Source organism: Chelmon rostratus, chromosome 8 (assembly GCF_017976325.1).
Source record: "Chelmon rostratus isolate fCheRos1 chromosome 8, fCheRos1.pri, whole genome shotgun sequence".
NCBI classification, from domain to species: Eukaryota; Metazoa; Chordata; class Actinopteri; order Chaetodontiformes; family Chaetodontidae; genus Chelmon; species Chelmon rostratus.
Genome location: NC_055665.1, coordinates 6,884,576 through 6,906,148, shown reverse-complemented (window position 1 = coordinate 6,906,148; position 21,573 = coordinate 6,884,576). Strand labels below are relative to the sequence as shown.

The 21,573-nt window shown below is 41.6% G+C and overlaps 1 protein-coding gene across 1 annotated transcript; it reads left to right on the top strand.

The window, feature by feature from the left end:
- The first annotated feature begins 666 nt into the window (after positions 1–666).
- Positions 667–20,725, top strand: xrcc1 (X-ray repair complementing defective repair in Chinese hamster cells 1). Its single transcript, XM_041942773.1, has 17 exons — positions 667–1,157; positions 1,319–1,411; positions 2,280–2,387; positions 2,495–2,653; positions 4,012–4,089; positions 4,251–4,374; positions 4,593–4,699; positions 6,347–6,509; positions 6,594–6,837; positions 7,883–7,999; positions 14,624–14,705; positions 14,797–14,896; positions 17,080–17,128; positions 18,167–18,303; positions 18,599–18,689; positions 18,805–18,880; positions 19,452–20,725. The coding sequence occupies exons 1-17, from the start codon at positions 1,107–1,109 to the stop codon at positions 19,557–19,559; spliced, it is 1,887 nt and encodes a 628-aa protein (XP_041798707.1). The 5' UTR covers positions 667–1,106; the 3' UTR covers positions 19,560–20,725.
- The last annotated feature ends 848 nt before the right edge of the window (positions 20,726–21,573 follow it).

Here is a 21,573-nt window from a genome sequence, read left to right as displayed (position 1 = left end):
AACAGCACATTAAGAATAGTTGGTAAACACCCTACAGGTAACTGTAGAAGCTGTAATAAGCAGGAGACAGTGCAACACATGTTAATGGAATGCAAAGAGTATGAAAGAGAGAGGAGAGTGTTTGAAAGCAGGCCTGGAGAAAGAGAAAGTAGGATTCACGCTAGGGAATCTGTTACAAAGATCAGATGATATTAATAAACATGTACGAAGATATTTGAGGAAAATTGGTTTAGTTGAGAGGATCTAGATTGGGTTTGGAGGGTTTACCCCAGGCATGTCCAAACTATTCCATAAAGGGCCGTGTGGCTGCAGGTTTTCGTTCCAACCAAGGAGGAGCACACCAGGCTGGAATCAATTAATCAGATGATCTCAGTCTTCAGCTGATAACTAAGGGATCCCTTGATGTTGATTGGTTGGCCTGGTGTGCTCCTCCTTGGTTGGAACGAAAACCTGCAGCCACACGGCCCTTTATGGAATAGTTTGGACATGCCTGGTTTACCCCCTCCCATTTCTTTGGTTTAGCCTCCTGTTCCAATTCCAGTCCGGTAGGTGGCGGCAATGCGCCTAGTAGTAGGATGCCAGCCGCCAATCAAAACTAAAAGAAGAAGAAGAATGCGCTCATTGGATGGAAATGCTCATAGCCGGAAATTGCATCACATCACGACACACATCAGGCTTTTGGTGGGAATATGAGTTCGCTTCCACACACATTTAGCTTAAAATTAACGGCATTCATATGTTTTTTCTGTTACTTACTGTAATTCCTAAGTAAGCGGCTATGTGTCAAGTACATAACAGTTTCAAAAGTTCATGCGTAACAGCCCTTGAGATTTGTTAAAATCACCTGGCTAATCAGGGAAAGTAAACTCTGCCTATTGTTTGCTAGCATGCTAACACGTTAGCCAATAGTGTGTCTGACGCTGACTAGTAACAGTGAATTTACTCCACTTTTCGAAGCTAAATTTACTGTCACTGAACAGACTCTGTTTTATTTTTTGTGTTAACCGGCTAGGGTAGCGCTTACTGCCAAGGCAAGTGCTCGGTTAGGTTATTTTCTGTCACACTGGCTGATTAATCCGTCTTTTACCTGTCGAGAAATCAACAACATGCCGGAAATCAAACTCAAGCACGTCGTATCATGCAGCACCGAGGACACTGTAAGTTCATTTGCCACTTGCTTTGAAACGATAAAATGTCTAGAAGGTTATTTTCTTCATCTCTTGGCAGGAAGCGCTGTAGATCTATTTTTTTTCAAGCATTTAACGATACCCAAATGACAGCCTTGCTTCCACTCACTTGTTGTCATAATGCAAAACAGACCCACAAGGCAGACAACCTGCTGAGCTCTGACACCTACAGAAAGTGGAAAGCAGCGAGACCCGGGGAGAAACAGACGTCAGTCATTCTGCAGGTATGTTTTTACTCCCACAGATGTTAGCCAGCAGTGGTCACACAACGAGCTGTCGAGTCACTATTGATGTGGAGCTTACTTCAATTGTAGATACGCAGTCTTAAATTCATTTCAGCCAAATCACACAATGACCCTCAGATCTGGGTATTGCATCTTATTACAACTGGATTAATTTAAATCTGAGATACCCGAATTTCCCCAGCTGGGCATTAATAAAGTCTTATTTTATCTTATCTTAGATCTTTCTGTATGTCCCTAATTGCCCTGTTACTAACTGTTTATCCACTAAAGGAAAAAGTAAAGTTTGTTATCCAATGATTCAGGTGGTGCGGTCATGTTTTCTGTAACTGGTGATAAATCACATTTTGTCCTTTTGAGAACCCCCTCATCTGCATTGTTTTACAGTTATGACCTTCTTAATTATACATACACACGCTTAGTTGCCCGTCTCCAGGCTATTAAAAATGCTGCTACTGCGAGGCTCTTATCTTGGTCTGTGAAATAAGAACATACCATGCAAAACTCTGTCTTCATCTCTCCTCTGAGGCTTTAACAATAGATGTGTCTTTTGGTTACATTTCAGATCTTAGACCTCTGCCTGATGGTTGTTTATACAGCCAAGAGTAACTGGCTTTTCAGCTTTTAAACCATAAATAACCTTTAAAAACTCATCTGTAAAGAATCTACTACTTAACTATTTTTTATTTGATTCTTTTTAAATAGTAACGTAATACTAAAGTACTTGTCATTCTAATAAGCAGTCAATTAGCAGATAAAATATCCAACTTCTTGTGTCTATTCTTTTAATCTTTTGACTTTGTTTCTTGTATAAGCTCTGTTAACTTGTGCTGTTCTACTTTTCTCTAAGTTCGAGAAGGAGGAGCAGGTGCACAGCATTGATATAGGAAATGAAGGGTCAGCCTTCATCGAGGTGTTGGTGGGGAATTCTTCAGCTGTCAGAGATCAGGACTATGAGGTATTCTAGCAAACCAAATACATAACAAAGAATATCACCTCTTCATTATCAGAATTATTAAATATTTTTTAACCCTTATTCTTTCAATCTTCCTCTCTGTGTTTTAGGTTCTTTTGGTTACGTCTTCCTTCATGTCCCCCACGGAGAGCCGTAATGGCACGAACACAAGCCGGGTGCGTTTCTTTGGGCCCAACCAGCTGCAGAAGAGCACAGCACAGGAGAAGTGGGACAGAGTGAAAATTGTGTGTAGCCAGCCATACAGCAAGGTGAGGTTACCGCCTAGTCATTTATAACAAACAATGCAAAATAGAAGGAGTGTGAAACATTTGCATTTATTTGATATTTTTTACAGCACTGTTACCTTACAGTACAGTTACATACATGGCACAGTGAAGAGCTATTTTTATGCAAGGCATATTTGTACAGTGCCTTGCATAAGTATTTACCCACCTTGGACTTCATTTTACACATTTTGTAGTGTTACAACCTGGAATTCAAATTGTTTTTTTTTTCAGCTCTTTAGCATTTGATTAATACAACATGCATAGTGCTTTATTTACAATTACAGCAGCAGGTCTTTTGCGGTATATCTCTACTAGCTTTGCGCATCTACAGACTACAATTGTTATTCTTTCCATTCTTCCTGACAAAATAGCTCAAGCTCAGTCAGACTGGATAGCTGTCATCTGTGAACAGCAGTTTTCAAGTCTCGCCACAGATTCTTTGGGCTTTGACTGGCTCATTCTAAGACAGTAACATTCTTTGCCTTAAGCCAGCTGTGGCTGTATGCTGTGGGTCATTGACCTGCTGGAAGGTAAACCTTGGCCCCAGTCCTAAGTCTCTTAGAGATTGAAACTGATTGAATAAATTGCTCTGTATGGGGCATTTGGGTATTTCCCAATACCTGTTGATGAAAGCATCACCACAGCATGATGCTGCCACCCCTGTTTTTTACTGTGGGGCTGGTGTGTTCAGGGTGATGTGCAGTGTAGCGTAGCATTTTGGTTCTCTCTGATTAATGTCAGTTTAGGTGGATGGCCTTTGCTGTTTGGCTATATTTTTTCTATTTTCTAATGGTAGATTTAATGGTGCTCTATGAGCTGGAATATTCTTTTTTAACATGTAGCTTGTTTGGTAATGTTCTCTAACAAACTTTGAGGCCTTAACGGAACAGGTGTATTTAAATTGGGTTTAAATTGCACACAGGTGGACTCTATTCAACTAATTATGTGACTTCTGAAGGCAATTGGTGCACCTGCTCTTAATTAGGGATTTCACAGCAAATGGGATGAATACATATCCTCTCCACACTTTTCAGTTTTTATTTGTAAATAATTATGAAAACCAACACCCCCCCTTCCTCCCACTTCGAAATTGTGGACTAATTAGCGTTGGTCCATTACATACAGCCCCGTTAAAGTCCTGTTTAATCTGCATTTGTAACATAACAAAAAAGTTGAAAAGTTCAAGGGGATGAATACTAATGCGAGGTGCTGTTCATGTTGTGTCCAGTTAACTACTGAATTAAAGGTTTCCCTTCTATAAAGAAAGTGTACGCCAACAAGCATTTATCCCTTGGTACTTGTGAAATGAAACTGAAGATGACCTTGTGTGTGCTTTGTAGAACATAGCATACGGACTGGCCTTTGTTAAGTTTCATTCACCGCCTGACAAAAATGATCCTCCTCCAACAACCTCCCCGGTAAGTCCTGCCACATTTTGCTCTCGCAACTCTAGGGTGTGCCAGTAGATGCTCTTTTAATCTTTTCATTTGATACCATGAGAATGTTCCTGAGCATGTTAAGCATTAAGATTAAATGTGCTGCTGTCAGTCACTCTGTATTCTTTTTTCTCTGCTGTCAGAAACTGACAAAGCTGGGACAGTTCAGGGTGAAGGATGAGTCTCCTTCATCTGGGTCCAGCCTTCAGCCCGGCAGTCTCTTCTTCAGTCGGGACAATGCAGCAAAGTCCAGCACTTCACTCAAAGGTAAATCCATTTATTCAAATTTACCAGCTGCAGAAGCCCAATTAAATTCTTCCAGGTCCTTGTAACAACAGAGTGCTAATCATGTTCTATAATTACAAATGGCATTAATTAGGCTTTATTTAAAGCTACTTAAGGGTGCCAAGAGAGAGAAGAGATGATTTCATTATTTTCAAGCCACTTTGTTCCCTCACGGACTCTCTGCACTTTTCTCTCCTCAGTGTCTCCTCAGAGTCAGAAGTTGAGCTACGCTGCTGCTGCCCTGCAGGCTGGTGGCAGCTCCCAGTCGTCAGGCCAGGCTTCCTCCTCCAGCTCTGCCTCACCTCAGGTACTAAACATCACCATCATATTCGTCACTGAAGGACAGCCAGCACACAGCTGTCCCCTTAACGAGCACTGGGTTTTTGATTTATTTAGACAACGGGACGGCTTAGTGGTATAAATAGAGGATGAAACAGTTATTGGAGTTTTAATGAAACACATTCTGTCAGGGAAAGTTAATTTGATTTAAAACCAAATAGTGTCTGATAAATGAACTAGAGGACTATTAACTCTAATTAAAAGTTTGCTTTTATTTTCACTCTTCATATTAGCGTCACAGTTTCATCAAATTAATTTTCCAAATGATTGTCTCACTATCAGTGCAGTAATAACTCAAGAAGTCTGTCAGATATATTGAACACTTCCTCTGCCCATAAGTCACATTTTGCTGATGTGTTAAAATTGTTTTCCACAGATGCAAAATACATTTATTCAGACATTTTCATGAAGATTTCTCTGTGCTCATTTCACCCCAAGCCGAAAGTCCCAGAATGCAAAATGCAGGAATAAATAGTGTAGTAAAATAACGATTGTTTTATAAGTAGTAATTTTACAGCATATATCTCACATTATTTTTTTGTTGGCTAATTATGTTCCTCTGTTTTTCAAAAAACATGACTTATTTGGTCAAATCCAGTGTATTGATTGGAATAGTTGCGTAGTTTAGCCTTGTGTGTAGCCTTCATCGACTGCTGGAGACATTGCTTTACCTGGCTCAGATAAATATGGATCGCTGTAACTCTTAGAAGGAATCAGGAGGGGCCGCTCACTCAGGGGGGTTTTGCTGTCAATATCAGCTGCATGTCGCATTGACTTTTGAAACAAAACATAAATCAAACAGAAAAAGGTATTATGTTATCTGGTTGTCTGTCCCTACATCCCATTCTCTTGAGTGCAAAATGTCAGGAAAGCCTTGAGGGAACATTCATTTAGACTCAAAGATCAACTGATTAGAATCTGGTGGTCTGAGGTCACTGTGACCACATGTGCTAATTATGACAATACTTTACGCAAAAAATTCTCATTGGATGAAATGATGAAGCAATGCCATTTTATATCCAAAAGGTCAAAGGTCAGCTTCACTGTCACATCATAGTGTTATGCAGAAACTCTTTTCTGGACATTATTCATAACACCAAAACTCAGAAACAGAAGGCCGATTGTGACCATATTTCACATCTGGTCAGATACTGAATTGTTGAAACTGATCTTGGGTGTCCACCTTCAAACTGTGCTGATTGTGGAGATCTTCTGTGCTGCCGGCTTGTGGATGTGTGTGAAGCGTCCACCTTTTACAATTTCTAGCTTCTTTGCAGCGACATCCATTTTTGAAGCTCTGTAGTCCAGCGTAAGCTGATGGTTGTGCTGATATTGAGCTTCAGGTGGTTGTTGTTGCACCATGTGATGAAGCTCTCTATCAGTCCTCTGTACTCCTCTGTATAATATTCTCTAAGTGAAGACAGCATGTTTCTCAATGGAATAATTCATGTCAATATACTGATAACTTCAATTTCACCAAAAAAGAAACTTACTATTTTATTGAATTCCTTCAAAGTCTTCACATATATTCTTTAAGTCTGGGCAGACATGAATGCAGAACATGAACTAAAAATGCCAGTTTTTTTAGTTACGTACCTCAATTGTTTCTTCATAGCCACCAGCAAAAAGAAAATTTGAGTTCAGCAAAGAACGGCAGTCTGCCCCTGGCCCTCCACCCTCGAAGAAAATGAGCCCAGCTGGTTCACCTGAGGGCAAAGCTGCGACCCCCAAACACAAGCCGAGCCCAGCCAGCACGCCAAGCCCCAGCACCGCCAAAGGTAACACTCAACTTAAGTCACTTAGCTTACGGATTATTTCTTCGTTTGGAAAACTTTCTTGACTTTCGCAAATTGTCCCTCCAGCTTCCCCGGCACAGAAGTCTGCTGAGAAGAAACGGGAGAGCCAACCCAAAGCCGAACCTAAGCCCAAACCACAGAAAGCTAAATCCCAGACCGTGCAGTCGGTCCCATTCAACCGGATCATGGAGGGGGTGGTGTTTGTCCTCAGCGGCTTCCAAAACCCCTTCAGAGGGGAGCTGAGGGAAAAGGCTCTGGACATGGGAGCCAAATACCGACCTGACTGGACACCCGACTCCACACACCTCATGTAAGTATCAAGCAGGAGGAAGTGTGTGAAGACTGTATGCTTACGCTGTCCTTCACCATTTAGTACCGTACAGTATATGGATGCATTGCTATTTTCCTCCAGCCTTATTGTACAGATTAGTATTGTGACAGAGATGCTACCAAGCATCTATTTTATTGTTACATATTTTAAATAAAAGTTCAGCTTTTTTAAGGGAATGAAGTAGTCCACACAACATAGACTGACGGACTTTGTGCATAGATGCATTGAAATTCAATATAGTCTTGTTGACAGTTGTTTAGTTAGTGTATTTGACTGTTACTTTGCCAGTAAAAAAATAAGACTTTTATATTGCTGCCTCGTCAAAAAGTTGTTGCTGCGGGGACATTGTTCATGTCAGTTTAGTAATAAACTAAGTCCTCTGGTGGCAAGGACAGCTCAGAAATACGCCTCGGTAAAGAGAAATTGGAGAGATAAATGGGGAGCAAATGCAAAAGAGCTGCAGATAAGCTGAAAGATCAATACACAGTGAGACTGCAGAATGTTGGCAGATAAGATTTAAGAAAGAACAGAATGAGAACTTTATCACAGTGGATAGAACAGACATTCTCAGCTGTACAGAGAAAGTAAAAACACAATCAGATATTTCATTGCTGCACTCAGCATCTCATAAATTGCTTTAAATCGAAACCATGGCTGAAGTGTGATGGAAGTTTTTGGGACCTTTGTGTGACGTGGACCAAATAAATCTCACGATGATCGTAGTAAATGATGAAATTGCCAAATCAGATTCTTTGACATGAAGTGCAAACGTGCTTTTCTAATGATGACCTTAATTTTTTCAGAGATGTTGTTTTATGAGACACTTTTATCTGATTTTTATCATTGAAGCAGATTACAGGATTGTGTAACAGCCCTGTTAGCACTCTCAGTAATTCAGTTTGATTGCATCTTGATCTCTGCTGTCAGAGCAGACTATTGCCCTTGTAAGCTTCTCTTCAGTGATGTAACTGTGTGTGTCTGTGTGTCTATGTCTGTCTCTGTCTTTCGGTCCATTAATCTCCAGCTGTGCCTTTGCTAACACCCCCAAGTACAGCCAGGTGAAATCAGCAGGGGGCATTATCGTGCGCAAGGAATGGGTGATTGACTGTCATAAGAGGAAACAGAAGATCTCCCATAAACGGTAAGAGACGTTGAAATACAAAACAAACTAGAGGATAGTGGTGATTTTATAGTCATGTAATTATATACTGTAATAATGCTTGAAGTGAAGTGAAATACAGACCTGCTGCAAGGCCTGAGCTCAGGCTCGGCCACAGGAACAGCTGGATGGGACTGTGTCTTATTAAAGGGCACTTCCGCAGGGTGACAGCCTGGTTTTACTGTGGAGCATGTGTCCGATGTATAAATCCACCTCTGATTAATACTTTCTCTTAAGCCATGTCTGTACCTCTACATAGTACAATCTGTGCACAGCACTCACACTGATTGAAGCGTCCAAAAATATACCTCTCACAGCAGTGATGCCCACTTGTTACAGAGAACATTATAACCTTGAGCAGCTGATGCCTGCTGTGATCACAAATTCGACCCAGCCGGCTCTAGCAGCTCTCTAATTATATGCCTCATTACAGGGGGAGCTTTTGCAACATCAAGGTCTGCTGTCATCGCTCCACATGAATCTGTGTCTACTGAATAATGTAGAGCAGAATACTCGTCTTGGGGAATGGAAGGTCCAAATTAATTGCAATAGTACTGTCCTGGTGTTGTACTGTGTGGAGCTTTGAGTCTTTATTTAAGGAATTCGTTCACTTGTTGCTTCAGTTATGAGTCTGTCTGGCCGGAAGATGAATCTATATCCGAGCAGACTCCCTCACAGTTATCCAAGGTTACTGAACTCATAAGTCTCAGGCTTCTGTCACAATCAGACAATTGAAATGTAGGGTCAGCAGAACTAGCGCAGTGCTAGATGTTGAATTAGCTGTCAAAGTATGGACTAGAATTTCAGGCATTTATTTTGTTCTTCAGCCACTTTCAAACATAGAATCAGTAAAACTTCTGGAGATGTGCTGGTATAACAGTTTTAACTGCATACCACGATGAAAACACACTCCTGGTAACAACACATTTCTGTTGCTGTGACTCCCGTCAGAGCACACGCAGCACAGGGCTCCTCCTTTCATTAGCAGTTTGTTCCCATTAGCCACATTAGGGCTGCAACCCACGATTTTCTTTATTGATTGATCTGCCAGTTGTTTTCTCCATTAATCATTTTGTCTACAGATCATCAGAAAACAGTGAAAAAATAAAGATCACATTTTCCTAGAGCCTGCGGTGACATTATTAAACGTCTTGTTTTGTCTGACCAACAGTCCAGAACCAAAATATTCGATTTACAAACATGTCAGACTGGAGAAAGCAGCAAATACTCTCATATGAAAATATTGAACCATGAAATATTTGGCATTTTTGCTTGAAAAAAAATGAAATAGTTGCTGATTAATATTGTTTTGGGTGACTAATCGATGTAGCTCTACAACACAGAGCGATTTTAGATTGGTCAGACAGTGAGACGGCAACAGGCTGTAGCATACTGTGGCCTTAGCTTGCTACGCTAACTTTATGCCTGCAGAGGCATGGGTTGTTATGAGTTCTTCTCAGTTGTGACGTTTACTCAGAGAGAGCATGCGTTTTATGTGATTGACAAATAGGCAACTGGCTCAAGATCGTGCAAGATTGTGTGGGCTGTGCTGTGTTATAATCATCTATCTAATCTATTTCTACTAGATTATTTCTGATTTCCCCATTTTAATATGATGCTATTCACCTTTTTTTTCGCGATTGGTCACAAGCTACTTTAATCTGCTCACGTTGCTTTTTCCTTCCCTTCCACACACACACACACACACACACACACACACAAACAGTCATACCATGTGTTTGTGAGACAGCGAGAGCGGCGCCGTAGTTCCAAATGTTGATATATTGATCAGCTGCTACAAATATGTGAATGTATGAGAAACTCTGCGTTAAAAATCAGTGTCTCTCCGACGCCCTTCGGCGCACACAGGACGTCAGTAACAGTAACAGTGACTTCTTCTTACCCTGGTGATTTGGAGAGTAATGACACCAAGGACGAAGAGCGCTCACAGTTCTCTCACAGGCGGCATCAGTGAAGGATTTCAAAGCTTGTCTTGTAGGTGCATGACTGTACCTGCATGTCTGATTGATGATGGCCATCAGGCCTGGAGGAGGGTTCGCCCTGCTTCCAAATAGTCAAACACCTTGAAACCTTGAAGCAGATTTCTCATTAGCTTTGTTTATTAGAAATGATGACACAGCCACAGCCTATTTTTATACAGTCCAAATATTCCACTGCGTAGTTCAAATATGCTTGTCATCATCTTTATTGCTCACATGCTGTATGTAAAGTTTTTTAATGGACTTGAATAGTCTGACTGTGATTTTTCCAAGCGTTTTTTTTTTTATCTCTTTGTGCTCTGAACCACATCCAAACCAGTCAGATTGCCACTGTGGCTTTTCCAGAAACACTGAAAATAACAGCTTATTTTCACTCTGAAAGGGTCTTATGTTGGTGGTCTTAATCTCGCAAATATATCTCATCACTTTGTAGCTTGAGACATGAGTTTAGAAGTGAAGCGACTGGTTGATTAGTTGATAAGTCGGGCAACTATTTTGATAGTCGATCAATGTTTCAGTCGCTGATTCCAGCTTCTCAAAAGTGAGCTTTCGTCTCATGTAGTTAATCATATATATTTGTGTTTTGGACTGTTAGTTGGACAAAAGAAGGAATTTTAATTTGTCACCATGGACATCACCTTTTTTTTCAGTTGATATAATCAGATAAGACATTATCTGACATTAATCGATAATGGGGAAAAAAAAAAAGTCAGTACACTGCCATAACTGTCACAGACCTGTTATTAGTGTGTCTTGACTGACTCATCTCAAAGAGATAATTGCCATCCAGTTTCTGCAGGATAAATCTGGTGATAAGACCCAGTGCACAGAATCAATTTTTTTGCTCATGTTAGTCGTTAAAGGCAGCAATGGAAGCGATCAGAGTTACATTTTGATGGGATTATTCTTGACAGCCACAGTGTAGCCTATGAGCCATGCAAACAGCCTGAGGGAGAGCGTAATGTGGAAAGCTTTTTGAAGAAACACCGCTGGTGGCACACGAGTGCTTTCCCTCCTTTACGGTTCTCAAAAAGTGCATTAAAACGAAGTTCGCAGCGGCCTGTGTCGTCATTCTCCCTCATGCTCTGCTTCCTCAGTCAGTTTCTGATGGTGCTGAAGATCTCTCACCCCCATCCTCCTCCCCTCTGCTTCCCCCTCTCTTGTTGTCAGAATAATCCATTCCCCTGCCCAGCACCGCTATTGTGCAGCGTGTCGAGTGTGCAGCTTTGATGATGTATCCTTTATTTAAAAGCTGCATCTGCTATGGGTAATTAAAGGGACCACTTACTTTGATGATGACAAGTACCCAAACAAATACACACACTCGCACTCTCAAACTGTTGCTCCATCATGCACACAAACACTCTGCCGCTGAGCATCCAGGGGCAAATGCACAGATGCATTCAGCTCCTGACGTGCATATGTGCTGCGTGGCGTGCATACTAGAGAGAGATCAGCTACGCAGCCCAGAAATGTTTTGTCCATAGTCATTATCCAATCAGCGAGGATCCAGAGATACACAGAAAGAGACGAGAGCAGAAAGCACTCAAGCAGCTCTACAGCATCCCATCACAATAGATCTGAATAAGTAAACAAATTTCTCATTAAAACCGTGGCTCTGCTGCAACATCCCAAGAGGAATTAGAAAATAGTTTGCATACTGGAGCCAAAATGTCAGCACAAGTGCACTGTGATTAATCCCGGGCAGATCGAACTAAATCACTGACAAACGCCTAAAAATTTTCATTTTCACTACAACCTGAAGTGTGCAGAGCCCAAAGTGTTGCAATGCAACAAGTATTTTCATTATTGATTCATCTGCCGGTGATTTCTGAATTTGGCCGTAATATGTGAGAAAATTAAGAAAAAAAGTCCATCCTGACCAAAAGATGAAAACCCAAAGATATTAAATGAAGAATGATGCAAAACAAACGTTCAACTTCCCATCAGAATAGCTGCTGCTGCTTTTCTTTGATCCATTATTCAATTCAGCTCTAGAATCTCTCATCAGTAATAAAAAGAGCATGTAAACAAACATTTTTTTTTTTAATGAGTTAGTGTAAAGTTCAAGAACCAATAAAATGTTCATGTTTTTTTCTTTCTGCTTTCTGCTAGATCCTCAGCTGATTTGTAGAAACCTAGAACGTCTGTGAAATAAATAATAGACTGATTGACTTAAATGGACCAGTGCTGAAACAATTAGTGGATGAAAAATTGTCAATTTTCAAAGTTGATGATTGAGTCCAGCTTTTCAAAGTGAGGATTTGCTGCCTCTGTGTGCCTCACAGCTTGTCATTAGAAATTGAATAGCTGCAGGTTTTGAACCTTTGGTGACGCAAAACAAGCAATTCGAACATTTCTCTGGGGACTCTGGCAGCTTGTGATATTTTTGACGTTTTGTAGATGAAGCAGTTGATTAATGAGGTAAATAGTAAGTAATTAGTTTTGGCCCCACTCAACATAAAGCATTTATGTTGTGTTATTGTTGTGTCCTGTGTGGTTTTGTGTTGTAATCAAAAACCAAGAGGAAGCAAAAAATATGTGGAGCTACTTTCAGAGTGGAGGATTTGAATAGGACACAAATAGCAGCTGTGGTCCTCATAACATTTAACCTCCAGTCATAAACAGCAGCAGGAGGTTTTTATGGCTTTGTGAACCCTGTTAACATGACCTCATTGATGGCCGCTGTCATGGACAAAATCTAATTTACGCCTGCAAACCAACAACTGTTTCTGATACTGATTAATCTCAATTAATGATTAATCCTTTGCTGTGTTAAATGATGCAAAATCTGAAATAACATAAAGGGTTTATGAATGATTTAAAGCGTTTCAGCTCTATTATAACCTGGTTCTACCCTCTCAGACAAACCACGTATCTATAGTTCAGCGTAAGCAGAGCGGATCGTCTGCTGGTCTGCTTTTCAGGCGACGACACTCGCCGTCAGATTGTGCATCCCTCTCCTTGTCGGCAGCGTTCTTTTTCATTTTCCAATTTCCTGGGCTCTGAGTTTCATGAAGCGAGTAAGCATAGGTCAGTGAAATGTCTCGCTACAGTGTGAGCGGAAATGATTACACCTTCATGCTGGTGTTTCAACTCTGCTCTTCGTACTTCCAAGATGATAACGTCCAGGTGACGCTATAGTGGCTCGAGGGAGTATATGAAGAGGGTGGGGAGATAAATCCTCATTGTACCCTCTCTATCTGTATGCGTGTGTGTGAGTGGGAGGAAGTGTTTGCCAGTTGGTCCTTCCTGTTTCGCCCATCCATTTTCTGCTTTATCAGCTCAGTTTTTTACTCACTGCAGAATTTATTGCAGCATTTGGATTTAAATTCCTCCCCACTCTCTCAGCCTGAGCAGAGCACATCGCAGATGGACAATATGCTCCCTACAACTTGTATGCATTATTTTTCTGTTTTGTTTTTTAAGGTTTTGTTTTATTTGATTGTTTAATCATCTGTTTGCAGTCAGGCTTTCATTTGGCCGGCGACAGCTAAGGTTGGAGGCATTATGTGTTTGTATGTCCCATTCTCGTGAACGCCATATCTCAGGAATGCCTTGAGAGAATTTCTTTCCAATCTTTCTCAAGGATGAGGCCCCTTTTTTTTTTTTTTACCAAAACTCAACAATTCATATGTTAATTATGACAAACTTTCACACAAATGTCTCATAGGATAAAATGAAGAAGTGATGACATTTTATATCTAAAAGGTCAAAGGTCAGCTTCACCGTCACATTATAATGTTCTGCAGAAACTCTTTTCTGGTCATTATTCAGCACCATAACTCAGGAACAGAAGGCAAGTTGTGACCATATTTCAGTCAGATTTGGTCAGATACTGAACTGGTGGCAGTGATCTTGGGCATCCACCTTGAAGCTGTGCTGATTGTAAAGATCTTCTTTGCTGCTGGCTTGAAGATGTGTGTGAAGCATCCACATTTTCCAATTTGCCGCTTCTTTGCAGCAACATTCGAATTTGAAGCTTTGTAATTCACCACAAGCTCATTGGTTCTGCTGATATTGTGCTTCAGGTGATTGTTGTTGCACCATGTGATGAAGCTCTCTATCAGTCGTCTGTATTCTGTAAAAAATAGTCTCTAAGTGAAGACGACATGTTTCTCACTGGACGTTGGAATCATACTTACATCCTCCTGTACCACCATTGTTGCACTTTGCTACAAAGGCTATTGGTAGTAGGGGCAGGCATGCAGCACTCAGTTTGCCTAAAAGCTTCTGATGAGCCTCTCAACAGAGTGAAACAAGAAAAAGGTGCTGGGTTAGTACTGGAACAAGCCTGATTTATGACTGGGTTCCTCTGGAGCAGCAGATGAGACTTGTCTCCCAGCATGCAAACTTTAAAGTACTTAATATACTGGCAGTGGTAATGTTTTAAACATCAAGAAATTGACTGTCTGGTGAAAAATATGCCCTTCTCTCTGAACCTTGCTTTCGTTCCGCTATTACCTGACAAAATCCCACTGCGGTTTGAAACATTGAACAAGCAAAGCTGATTGGGAGCAAGATATGTTGTGCTTGCATTTTTTCCCCCCTCTGGCCTTTAATCATCCTGACATATTTTGTTTACCCCTGTTTTGTCTTCCTCCAGTTATTTAATGGATGGTGCAGAGTCGAGCTCGGAGAGCGAAATGGAAGTGGACGACGAGAGTGAAGAGGAAATTAACGCAAAGGTAAATTGGCGAGCCTGTAGAAAACGATCTAACGGAGAATCCTTTTTCCAGTTTTGTCAGTTTTAACGCTCCGTCCGTGCTCTTCATACAGACTCCACAGAAGCAGGAGAGACAAGTAACCCCAAGAAAGACACCCGAAAAGAGGGATGAAGATGATGAGTATGCTGGCTCCACTGATGTGGATGAACCAGGTTTGCATCAAATTACTTTAATACCTTGAAGCCCCGCTGTGAGAGAATGTAACTTTATCTGATGTTTTATTTAAGATTCATACATCAGCCTCGCCACTTCAATGACTCAGCACTTCTCTTTCCTTTGTTGTGTACAACAGAAAATGTCACGTCATGACAAAAGAGGAAACACATTATTGCTCTGAAAAGTGGCTACAAGAGTCTTTTAAAATTAAAGTCTTAAATTGTGTTTTCCAGTTGACTTCTAGCTGAAGTTCAGCTGAGACAGGGTGAACTGATAGGGGAAGAAGTGGGCAGTTGGCCTGTTGAAAAGGTGAAATAGAGGAAATGGAAGAATGACAGCCAAGAACATAGAGGCACAGTTCAGATACAGTGTCAATGAAAAAGAACAAACAAAAGAGGATTAAATTCAGCTGTGTGTTGAAGGTTGAAACAAGCATTTTCTTCCAAGTCCTGGAGGCCAGCTTATTTATTTCAGTGTCTTTTTGAACTCACATAAAAGTGCTGTTGAGTTTAAAGGTAACACTTTGGGTGATGTACCATAAACTTTCAAATAAAAGCTGGTACACCAATAATAGCCAAAGTTACAGTCTGTACAAACAAATGAAGTCCAGACCAACAAAGCCGGCTAGAGACAGGGAGGAAACAAGCTATAAGAAACACATTGAAAATTCTACATAACATTTCCACAGAATGATTTCTGTTTGTGCAATAATATAATCTTGCCATACTGGCCACACCACTGGGTGCTTCTTTTACGTGTAGCAGAGACACTCTGTCATTTTCAACAGTTATTGGACGAATTTCTGCAGCATTTTGTGCAGAAATATGTGGCGTCCTGACAAAGATCTTGACTTTTCCTGACATTGTTTTGCTTCAGTGTTTAACTCCAGAGTTATTGGATGGATTGGCATGAAATTTGGAGGAGACATTCATGTTCCCACAGAATGAAGTCTTAGATGATGCCCTCACTTTTCTTCTAGCTCCACCAGCAGGTCAAAATTCACTGTGTCTGATGCTAGTACACGCCACACGCTAATCTCTTATGGTAAACATGGTAATCATCAAACCTGCTTAACTTCGGTGTCTTAATACAGTCGTATGTTAGCATGCTGCTGTTAGCATGTAGCTCAAAGCTCAAAGCACCGCCCCGACAACCTTGCGGAGCTGCTAGCATGACTGTAGCCTCTTAGTGTTCAGGATTAAATGTGTCAATTGGGGCAACAGATTAATAAGTAAGAGCATCTTAACTGTTGAATGCTGTCTGTTGCAGGAAACCTCTCTGATTGTTTATATGAATTCCTCTTTTATTTGTGTCTGGCAATCTGGGTTTAGTACTATTAACCCAGTTAAATGAAGCATATGTGATAATTAAATGTAAAAATATATCTATTTACCTACTTATATGTTCTACAAAGATCCATGAGCTGAATTGTAATTAGCTGTGACTCATGAGAAGTAATTCATTCCATTTGCTTAAATAGGTAAAGAGGGAGGGAGGGTAGCACAGGATCTGAAGAGCTCTGAATGAATTGAGAGGGGCGAGGGGGGCGTGCAAGAGCCTAGGGATTAGACAAAAGGGATCACCTTTATGAAGCACTTGGAAATGGATGAGTTGACGGCGCCACCGTGAAAAGGACAAGACGAACGACGCGCTGTGAGCGAGAAGCTAGAATGGAGGCAGGGCGTGATCACTGTGAAGGGACTTGCGCATGATTCTCATTTCTATGTTAATGCGAGGCCAGAAGTAAAGTGCCGGGGTGCATCAGCGAGGAGACACAACAAACACTGAGCCGCCAAACACATACAGGGAGACGGAATTTTAACTAGAGCTTCTTCTCCGTTCGCCCTCAACAGCACCTGATTGTGTGCTAATGCAAAGTGTTACCAACCAGGTTACATTCATCGCAGCAAGATTAAACTCGTCCTGAAGTGACCAGCAATGTAAAGCAGATTCAGTCCTTTGACATTGTTCATGTTAATTAGTTTTAAAATTAGGGCCAGAGTGCAGTGATGGTAATTTAAGGTATCAGGATATTGCAACAACCTTGTGTTGTCAGTGAACAAATATAGTAAACAGGAAATATATGAAGCTTTTCACACTTACTTACATACTTTTCTAGCATTAAATGTCTTTTTAGGCAAATTTTCCCACATTGACGAATGAACCCTTGGTTTCACAGGAGGTGATGATGATGAATCTGCCGTGGACACGGAGGACGAGCTGCAGAGGTAAACAACACAAGTAATGTTGATGAACCCGATTGTGTTATCGATGTGGACGAGTTTGTTCTTGCGTGTCGTCATGGTCGTCGACTCCGTCTCTGCTCTCTTGTTCCTCCAATAGTTCTGCCTAAAATCAGTTATTCCACTCAGACTTGAGTCGACTGTTGATAATTGCACAGTAATCACACAATAGCGTGAATAGGCTGTAGTTAAAGAGAGAAATGTCACCTGTTGTGAAAAACCTATAGGAAATTATCGCCTGACTCTGCCGTCCCCTTTAGCTCTATAGAACATTCGAGCGTCCTTCAGCTTATTGTTTAGTTTTTCACAACCTGCAGCTTTACTGTTTCGGTTAACTCGCCTCCTCAATCAGTCAGCATTGTTTCCAGAAAAAAAGCTCTGAAAAATAAGTGTATGCTCCCTGCGCAGCACCAAACTGCAGACAAAGTTAGCACCTAGCTGGAGAACATTGTGAAACATTTAGAGATAAGGAGCCAGATATTTCCCTCTGAAAGAAGAGTGAATACTGGACCTGCAGTCATCAGATGGTCACAAACATGAGCCTGAATCTATGCCATTGTTGCTCCGTGTGTGAAAAGGCAACAGTTTGCAAACCCAGTCGCCACAGCGAGTTTATTGTAAGGTGCTAATATGTCTGTGTTGTAAACAACTTGTTCAAATCAATTAATACGGCTTTAAGCCATTTAAACTAATCCCTGAAAAAGTCCACTGATGCAAAAGCGACGATCAAACTTTGAAGCTCATCACTAAATCGCAGAGGGGCCGATCGTTCAGGGTGTTTTCATACTGTCATCAGCGTAACTGAATCATTTTCTCTAATAACCGCACCCGCTTATAGTAAGCTATGATGGAGTGACTTAGAACAGTGCAGTAGAGTTAGCTTTAAGTCTTCCTTTAACAGCGACTCATCAGCTCCAAGACGGTAAACATCCCTGCTCATCGGTTTCTTCTTCTGAGAGGCAGACATGGAGCCATGTAGCATAAAAGACACACAGCGAGACCTTTCTGCTGTCTTTGCAACAGGGTGGAGAACGAGAGCAGACAGAAGAAGGCGGGAGCAGGAGGGAAGGTGGTGAAAGAGGAGGATCCATACGGGGGGTCGACGGATGAAAACACAGACGCCGAGGCTGAGCAGGACCATCCCATCCCTGAGCTTCCAGGTATGTCTCTCTTTGCTCTTACCTCCGTGTCCTCGCGCCTCTTTTATCAGTTCCTGGTCCTGTCACAGGGACGGATGCCCTGCCTTCCTCCCCTCTTACAAACACTGAATTGGACGGATTTCTGCCTTCATGATCGCCACACACCAACGTCAAAGTGTGTGCTGTTTACCTCTGTTTTCTTTAGCGCTTTGCTCCTTTCTCCCCTTTGTCAAAAACACCTAAAATTACTCCTCCTAAAGTTTGTGCAGCCATTCACCGACCTTTCTGCCTCTTCCCATTTCCTGATTTCTTGCAGACTTCCTGAGCGGAAAGCACTTTTTCCTCTACGGCAAATTCCCGAACAACGAGAGGCGCCTACTGCTGCGATACATCGTCGCCTTTAACGGGTGAGAAAGATTTCTAGAAGCAACCTACTGAAACTTGGTGCTGAAAAAAGATGTAGCATTAAAAGCAGTTCCCTGCAGGCAAGCGTATAAAAACACAACACTGTCTCTGCTGTAGAGCGATTGAGGACTACATGACCGAGAAGGTGCAGTTCGTGGTGACCAGTGAAGGTTGGCACGACTCCTTCGAGGAGGTGAGCAGAATCCTCTCTTCTTTCTCCCTTTGGTGTTGCATTTCTCTGGCAGCCAAATAGCGAAGCTTAACACAAGCTTAAAAACGCTGAAGGTTCACATGTATGTGGATTTGAGCATGTGCGCATGCATGCTTTTATTTTTAGCTCCCGCAGACGGACAACTTTGTGGACGTAATTGCATCAAAAAAAGTTGATGCTCAATTATACAAAGTGCACACTGCAAAAAGTCAAACAGGGGGAAACACGTCCTTTGAACACCACCAGCACAGAGACTTCTGAGCCATTTTCTTTTAAGCACTCAGCACTTATCTCTTTGCAAGGTATCATCAAATACAATCCAGTGAAAAGGCAGCATTGTTCACACCGAGTGCCTTTAGAATCTGTTTCATTCTGTGGGCCAGAATCGGCTTTCAGCCATTTCAGGGCCATGTTAGCATCTGAATTAGCGGTTTTAGTTATGCATTTGTTTTCCCCAGGCTTTATACCTCATCCCATCTGTCTGTCTGTAATGCAACAAGAGCACTTCATGACCTCTGCTCGCCTCTCGCTTTCACTCTCACTTCTATTACAGGCGCTGATGGAGAACAGCAACCTGAACTTCGTCAAACCGGCGTGGATTTACGCGATCAATGAACGACAAAAGATGCTGCCCTATCAACCCTACACCGTGGTCCCCTGAACAGTACGCCGCATGTACACACAAGGGTGTGCGCAGATACACTCATAAGAACACTTCATACACTGACCAAGAAGCACTGGGGAAAGCCATACACACATGTTCTTTCTTTTTAAGACTCACTTCACTACAAAAGCAATAAACCGATGATAGTTCATTAATGCCTTTACACTGATTTTATACTTGCTATTCATGATGTTTTTCACCGCAGACGTTCTCACCTTTTGGCCAAGCTGGTAAAAAAATATCTTTGTGAATGATGTCTGTCGAGGTTAATGTTAGCGGTAGGGTTAGACCTATTATTAGCCCTTTGTTTGAAGTTTATTAGTTCTCGCTTGGCCAGAAAGTTACATCTTCATCGTCGGTGGGCCGCTCAGTCACTTTGGCTTCAGGAGCTAAGCGGACTCTCTCTGATTCAGGACTTGTTTGAATCTCTCGGCTCCTGCCGCAGTTCGCTGCCGCTCACCTCGGCTACCTCAGGCTCTGTCTGGAAATGAGTTATCACCCTGTCCTTACTGCCAGCGGCACCGATGAGACTCTGACTTTTACAAGACCAGCCCAAAGTCAGGTGAAGAGCGCCCGTTATTCAAGGCTGCAGCCACCAAATGCAAAAACCCGGACTCCTCAGTTCTTGACGTGAAAATGAAAACTGGAGGGCTGAGTTTGTTTTTCTCCTTTTTTATACTCTGAAATACCAGGAGAGGTTAAGCGATGGATTTCTGTGTTTTGTTAAAGTTTGTGATTTGGTTTTATTCATGTTGGGGATTTAATATTAGAAGAGAAGGGCTGGCTCGACGGATGCGAGGACTTCAAATGGGCTTCGGTGCTTTGCGTCGCCGAAGATTTCCAAAATGCTTCCTCAGACACGAGACGACGTGGGGCTTACTGTCAGAAAGCAGCTCGTCAAGTCTCTGTCTTAATGCTTCTCTTCCTTATAGTCCTTAATTATTTTTTTTCTAAATAAAAAATAGATTTCTAATTAAAGTTATTGTTTTTTCTGTTTCTTCACCAAGCTGTCTTTGCACTCAGCTGCCCCTCGCTATGCTTTCCCTCCTTGCGTTTGCGCTCTCTTCCTTTTCATTCCTTCCCTCATCTCGAGCCCTCTCTCCTCCTTAATTTACTTCTCGTCCTGCCTTTCGCCCAGGAGCCACCGGGTCTCCTGCTCTCCAGTCGAGAGGATTATATATATGGAATGTGGATGGGGGGGGGGGGGTCAGAGGCTGCAGGAAAGATGGGAAGGTTTGGATGCTTTTTTTTTTTTTATAAAGAAGCCAAGGGCCTATTAAGGATCTATTTTTTGATGTAATTCATATTTGTGGTAAATTCACCCACGCGCCAGCAACCTTGTATCAGACACTGATTTACTTTTCATGAAAGGAGGAGTGCAAGGTCAAATCCATTTCAGCCTGGAAGAAGAAAAATTTACAGCAGCCAACAGCATCATCCTGATACGGTGCCATATCTCATTTCAATGCATATCTGTCATCAGGGTGGAGGTGGGGGATGGGCTGCTTTCAAACTGTCCCATCTGACAGGTCCAAACGGCAGTTTCCACCTTATTCTTGTCACCTTGAGCTCTTCTAGTCAGATTCATTCTTAGATTTTAGCATTTTTATATCTTTCATGAATCTTAGCAATGACATTGCCTGACTGCAAATATTTTATCGATTTAATCCTCATTATCTCCAGCACACAGGGTTGGGTGTCTTCAAAGGATTTTTTAATTATCATAAGATTTTGGTCATTAATTCCCTCAGTTGAACTGTTTTCCTTCATCTTTCTCAACACCTTTTTGTTCACGTTTTGTCATTTTGTATTTTATATTTGTCTAGAGAACTGTTTGCACTTTGAATTCAATGAGGCTGTTTTTCACTGTTTTAACGGCAAAAAACACACCTTAAATCTACTTTGACTTAATGTTGTAATACAATAAAAGGGGAACATTTTTAAAGGAGTTGAGTCCTTTCACAGGAAGCTTATTCAATGCAGCTTATTTCCTCAACACAACCGCTTTCTA

Excerpts from the sequence above, each read along its gene's own strand:
- xrcc1 (XM_041942773.1), top strand. The coding sequence starts at position 1,107 with ATGCCGGAAATCAAACTCAAGCACGTCGTATCATGCAGCACCGAGGAC. Across the intron at positions 6,510-6,593 it reads AAGCCCCAGCACCGCCAAAG|CTTCCCCGGCACAGAAGTCT; the intron begins GTAACACTCAAC and ends TTGTCCCTCCAG. Across the intron at positions 14,706-14,796 it reads AAGAGGAAATTAACGCAAAG|ACTCCACAGAAGCAGGAGAG; the intron begins GTAAATTGGCGA and ends CTCTTCATACAG.